A 6795-nucleotide genomic window follows, 5' to 3' on the forward strand; every position below is an offset into this window, starting at 1 on the left:
TTAGGAGCACTCCCTTTAAGAGTGTGCTCCTAATCTCAGCTCGTTACTTGTATAAAAGACACATGGGAGCCAGAAATCTTTCTGATTGAGAGGGGGTCAAATACTTATTTCCCTCATTAAAATGCAAATCAATTTATAACATTTTTGACATGCGTTTTTCTGGATTTTGTTGTTGTTATTCTGTCTCTCACTGTTCAAATAAACCTACCATTAAAATTATAGACTGATAATTTCTTTGTCAGTGGGCAAACGTACAAAATCAGCAGGGGATCAAATACTTTTTTCCCTCACTGTACTATCCCTCATCACACTGACTGCTGCATTTCAGCCAGCCACTGTTTACCATGAATAAAGCTAAAATAAACACAAATCGCCATGCAGACACACATAAACACTGAGCCAAAACTGCTTTCTTATCTGACAGTTGTGAATGCCCATTAGCCAAACAAGTTTCCTCAGCACAGCAATAAGGGCCAGACTAATGATGCAGACAGTCAATATGGAAGGGGAGGGACAGCTTCTACACTGAATGTACCAGAGAGAGAGAAGGATGACATTAAACAAGTTTAAAAAAGCCTAAATAAATTACAAAAAACATTACCACCACTGAAAGTTAACTAAAATTGAACTTTTTTTAATACTCTTCTGTGGCTGTAAAAGAGCTGGATCTGATCTGTTCTCCTGCAGCTCTGAAGCCTGTGTATGCGGATCTGACGAGAGTTCCTTGTGAATTCTCCTAAAACTAAAATAGCCTCAGAGGGCTGAAGGAAGTCACTTGGCAGGGGACCCCCCCTCTGTCTGGCCTCCATCACAGGTGAGTGGAAATATGCAACATTATATTAGTTCTATGCAATGTTACACTTCACAATGTTACACTGTTAACTTATAATTACTGTTACAGTAACAGCACTGGCATACCACACACCCCAGCAGCCCCCGCAAGGCCCAGCCCCCCAAAATTTATAAATAGATACATTTGGGGTTGGGGATTAGAATACTAGAATGGTCATGAAACTTCTTATGATGGGATAAAGATCAGCCATTTTGGTCAGGGAGTTGGTCATCCATGGTTTGCCAGTGCTGGGATAAGATATTGTGTAAAATAATGTATTTAAATAATTTATCTGCACTGTATGTTTGATAGCTAGCTAGCCAGACAGTTTTAGAGGAATGATTCCATTTCGTTTTCAAATTAACTGCCAATATGCCAACATTCCATTCAAACTATGCAGTCAATCCACAGCCATACACTGGCTGAAATCAGTAGATGATAAGACTTAGATAAGTACTGATATTGTATCATATAATAACACTCTCAGCTTTCCAAGAAAACAAAACATTTAGACATTTATGGTCTTTGTTTTACTTTCCTGCATAAATAAAATCCGGATTATGCCTCTACTGCCATTCATTACAATTAGACTGGGTTGGATTTCTCCCTGACCAACTTTGAGGGTTTATGACATAGCCCCTCTAGTAATTTAATAGGACCTCTATGGTCGCCCCCCTCCCCAGATAGGATAATAACACGTCATAAGCCATGTAAAAAAAACATTTGCTGTAAAACTGCAAAATGTTCTCTCAGCATTATGGCAAAATGCAGGTGGCTAACGTGATCTCTTTATCCCCCTCACTCTAACGCACAGACAAAGATACGGATACACAAACACTCCACATTGCCACCAGTAAAGCATGAACCATTTAGTCAAACCGGAAAGTCCACTTGCAGTCTAAACAGCACAGCCATACCAGAATCATCTACCAATCAGCTGAGCATGGAAATTATAAATACTTCCAACTTTGAGCACGAGGGAATCATCTCTCTCTCACATGGATTTACTCACTACTGCATGTCAACGGATTTGAGCTGAAACATGACTGACAGCTGTCATTATGGTGACAGATCATATCTCACATAGACTGACATAAGACAGTCCTTTAGTTTGTAGAGTACAGATACATGTGGCAGGAGACAGACGGTGTAAAGAATGGGACACTGGTTAGTACTGTATGTCCTGCTGCTGGAAGAGGGCAGATAAGGAGAGCAGAGTCTTACCTGTATGGAGTTTGAGTACGCCCCTCTCTCCTCCACTGGCGGGAACACCTGCCGTCCTCCTCCCCTGAAGAAGTGAAAGAGGGCAATAAGAACCCACCGCAGCATACTGCCTGTGTTTCTATTGCTCCCTCCTATCCCTCTGTATCCCTTTCTTTATCTCTATGTTTCGTTTTCTATTTGTCTCTCTGTCCTTCAGCCACTAATACTATCTCTCTATCAGTCTATTTGTCTCTGTCCTTCAGCCACTAATACTATATCTCTATCAGTCTATTTGTCTCTGTCCTTCAGCCACTAATACTATCTCTCTATCAGTCTATTTGTCTCTGTCCTTCAGCCACTAATACTATCTCTCTATCAGTCTATTTGTCTCTGTCCTTCAGCCACTAATACTATCTCTCTATCAGTCTATTTGTCTCTGTCCTTCAGCCACTAACACTATCTCTCTATCAGTCTCTTTGGCTCTCTTCCTCTATTACTCTCCTGGTTGTCAGAGTCAGTGGAGACAGAGTCTCAGTACATAAACAAGCCTACACATTTCTATGCATGCTCCAGGCTTCTCTCTCGATCTACCCCTCTCTCCGTCTCTCTCTCAAGGCTCTCTTCAAATCTCCTCCCCTCCAACATTCACTCCACTCAGCCCCGCCCCCCTTGTCTCTCACAATAATACTGTGAGTGGGGTTATTATGTTGTGTGTGTGTGTGTGTGTGTGTGTGTGTGTGTGTGTGTGTGTGTGTGTGTGTGTGTGTGTGTGTGTGTGTGTGTGTGTGTGTGTGTAGAGGGTTTGGGCAATCCGTATATGCCCACTGGTATGGAAACTACATGTTTGTGTGAGTGTCTGTGAATATCCCCAATGTCATCCCCACCTATTCCAGAACAACTGCAGGGTTCCATAAACAGACAGAGAAGCAAAGAGGAAATACCTACAGTAGTATCTCTCTCTCTCTCTCTCTTTCTCTCCTCTCTCGCTCGCTCTCTCACTCACACGCACGCTCGCACACACACACACAGGGATATTGATCTTTAAGTGCCGGTGAGTGAGAGAGATATTGTTTCAGACCAGGGTCAGAGAGGCTGGCTGGCTCAGTGGGGGTTGCCTTTGTGCAAACTCTTATAACAGAAGGTCTATTAGCTTATAATAGCACTGTCAGGTTGGTCTGTAGTGTACTGTAGGTAGCCTTTGATAACTGGTTCAGTTTTAGATTTAATTAAATGAAGGTATTTATGTTTTTTGTATTAAGTTCTAATCATCCAGGAGGATGCTTGTTATATCAATGTGACATCAATGATGATGTTTGGTCCCATGAAAACATCCCATGATGAGGCATCTCTATTGACACAAGATCCATTTGAATCATATTAGCAACAAAACAGTCAAGAGGTGGTAGCATCAAATGACTTTCCAGTTAAAAGGTTTTGTTAATGATAGGCTAAAGCTGAACACAGATAGAACATCGGGGGAATAATATGCAACACAATCTCCTTTGTATGATAATGAGGGCAAATAGCATAGACCCTGATATCATAACGGGCCTGTCCCCTGTCAAGAGTTCAAAACTGCTGCACCTACTGAAAAGCACAGCAAAGAAAACAACCATAAATCCACCAGCATGTGCATTTGGCATAACTGTGAAATGAGACACAGATAATAAGACAAAGAAGGCCTCCAGAGAGGCGCAGCGGTCTAAGGCACTGCATCGAACCCGGGTCTGCACTACAGACCACTACAGACCCGGGTTCAATCCGAGGCTGAGTCACAACCGGCCGTGACCGGGAGTCCCATGGGGCGGCGCACAATTGGCCCAGCGTCATCCGTGTTAGGGGAGGGTTTGGCCGGAGGAGCTTTACTTGGCTCATCGCGCTCTAGCAACTCTTTGTGGCGGGCCGGGCGCCTGCAGGCCGACTTCGGTCGTCAGTTGAACGGTGTTTCCTCTGACACATTAGTGCAGCTGACTTCCGGGTTAAGTGGGCGGGTGTTAAGGAGCACGGTTTGGCGGGTCATGTTTCGGAGGACGCATGACTCGACCTTCGCCGAGCCCGTTGGGGAGTTGCAGCGATGAAACAAGATCATAATTGAAATTGGGAGAAAAAGGGGGTAAAATACTAAAAATGCAACAACAACAACATTTATAATAATAAGACAAAGAAAACTTAATAGGCTCATGTGATTCTATTAGCTGTGAATAAAATACCACACAATCTCCCATCAAGCATAAAACCGAATTACAGAATATAAACTAGGGTATCAGTGAGGATTTCCTACACTGGACAACTTGTTACAGCTGTTGATAAATCATTGATAATAATCTAGAAAAAAATGTTATGTCATTACATTAAGATATAAGGGGGATCATAGCTATATATTTTTTTAAATCACAAGTTGATTTAAAAGCTGTTTAATCCTTTATCATGGTTGGTGTCTTGACGGATTTGTCCAAAATCGTGAGACATTATACATTATTTTTCTGTCCTTGCATTTATGGGAGTGTAAGTTGTCGTTATATCGTACAGTATATTAAGATTTAATCAGTTAAATTAGACATTGAACTTGAACCCTGTAAGAATCCTGGATCTAGCTGTAGGACAGTTTTTTGCATAGAGATCTCAGAAATGCAGTGTAACTATGTAACATTTCATGTATACTTATGTTACATGGTGAAAACAGTTTTCATGGGCACACAATGTCTATATTAGACCCTATATGTAAAATTATATAAATTATACAATTGTTTTGTTATGTGGGCAGCTTGTCTCTCCCTTTTCTGTTTCCCTTCCTCCTTGTTTTGTCCCCTCTGTGTCTGTTGTATCTGTATGTGTGTTTGTCCCCTTTATGTGGGTGTGTCTGGAGTGGATCAGGGGGCGTGCTCAGGATCTGCCTCTCCTGTGCAGCTGCGGGTTGTTTCCAGTGATTCCTGCCTACGCAGCTGCATCCTATTCTCTAATCAACCTGCACTACTAATTCCGGGGCATGGCTCTCCACCGGCGCCAGATCGTTGTTCTTACCAGAGCGGTAACTTGGCTCACCAGTAAAGTTATTTTGTCTTTGTCTTCAGCCTGGCTCTCCACTCTCCTTAACCTGTCATTTGTTTTGTCTTTAGTTTCGGACATACCTCCCAACCTGCCTGCCTGCCTCAGCCTCTCCTTCCTCCGGAGCCGACTAGCCCACTCTGTTCCTTTACTTCAGTTGTTTTTGGACTAAGACAATTTTAACTTTTATTAAATATTTTTGTTTCTTCCACTCCCTTTGTCGTGTTTGTTTCTCTGAGTGCTGGGTTGAACCATAGCCTAACATGTTTAACATTGAGGTCCTTGAAAATTACAATTAAGTGCTTGAAAAAGTCCCTGAAAGTCCTTCAATTATTTGACTTGCCAGCCTGCTTAAAGGATGTATATAGTCCTAGGGCTATATGTTGTTGTATAGGTGGAGTTATGGGCCAATTTGCATATACTCGCTTCCTCTAAGTACACATGTGGAACTGCAAAATGTTTATCTCAATGTCACACATTGGCCCTATTGTTTATAGAAAGACCCTTATCTCTGAATGGTTTAGTGATAATTATTTGCGTGATAAAAATAAACAACTACCCCTGAATGAGAGCTGACTAGCAGAGAGTTCATCAAAATATTCACTTGAGCAATAAGCAATTTATTGACATGACCAAACATGAGATGTATACAAGCAATAAAAAATATTATAAAAGTTGAGAAAACATATACAGTTGAAGTCGGAAGTTTACATACACTTAGGTTGGAGTCATTAAAACTTGTTTTTCAACCACTCCACAAATTTCTTGTTAAAAAACTATAGTTTTGGCAAGTCGGTTAGGACATCTACTTTGTGCATGACACAAGTCATTTTTCCAACAATTGTTTACAGACAGATTATTGCACATATAATTCACTGTATCACAATTCCAGTGGGTCAGAAGTTTACATACACTAAGTTGACTGTGCCTTTAAACAGCTTGGAAAATTCCAGGAAATTACGCGTTCTGTCTCCTAGAGATGTATTTATTTTTATTTTACCTTTATTTAACTAGGCAAGTCAGTTAAGAACAAATTCTTATTTACAATGACGGCCTACACTGGCCAAACCCGGTGTGCGCCGCCCTATGGGACTCCCAATCACGGCCGGTTGTGATACAGCCTGGAATCGAACCAGGGGGTCTGTAGTGACGCCTCAAGCACTGAGATGCAGTGCCTTAGACCGCTGCGCCACTCGGGAGCGTACATTGGTGCGAAAAGTGCAAATCAATCCCAGAACAACAGCAAAAGACCTTGTGAAGATGCTGGAGGAAGCAGGTACAAAAGTATCTACATTAAAACGAGTCCTATATCAACATAATCTGAAAGGCCGCTTAGCAAGGAAGAAGCCACTGCTCCAAAACCGCCATTAAAAAGCCAGACTACGGTTTGTAACTGCACATGGGGACAAAGATCGTACTTTTTGGAGAAATGTTCTCTGGTCTGATGAAACAAAATAGAACTGTTTGGCCATAATGACCATCGTTGTGTTTGGAGGAAAAAGAGGGTGGCTTGCAACACGAAGAACACCATCCCAACCGTGAAGCACGGGGGTGGCAGCATCATGCTGTGGGGGTGCTTTGCTGCAGGAGGGACTGCACTTCACAAAATAGATGGCATCATGAGGAAGGAAAATTATGTGGATATATTGAAGCAACATCTCAAGACATCAGTCAGGAAGTTAAAGCTTGGTCGCAAATGGGTCTTCCAAATGGAC

The 6795-nt window shown here is 42.0% G+C and overlaps 1 protein-coding gene across 1 annotated transcript in view; it reads right to left on the reverse strand.

Moving 5' to 3' along the window:
• Positions 1-3316, reverse strand: part of LOC121579990 (cGMP-dependent 3',5'-cyclic phosphodiesterase-like) — a 50688-nt gene extending 47372 nt beyond the window's left edge. The window contains exon 1 of the mRNA XM_041895041.2: positions 2057-3316. Within this exon, the coding sequence (XP_041750975.1) occupies positions 2057-2161 (105 nt within the window). The 5' untranslated portion in view covers positions 2162-3316. The remainder of the gene's footprint in view (positions 1-2056) is intronic.
• Positions 3317-6795: the final 3479 nt, after the last annotated feature.

This window comes from Coregonus clupeaformis, chromosome 13 (genome assembly GCF_020615455.1).
Source record: "Coregonus clupeaformis isolate EN_2021a chromosome 13, ASM2061545v1, whole genome shotgun sequence".
NCBI classification, from domain to species: Eukaryota; Metazoa; Chordata; class Actinopteri; order Salmoniformes; family Salmonidae; genus Coregonus; species Coregonus clupeaformis.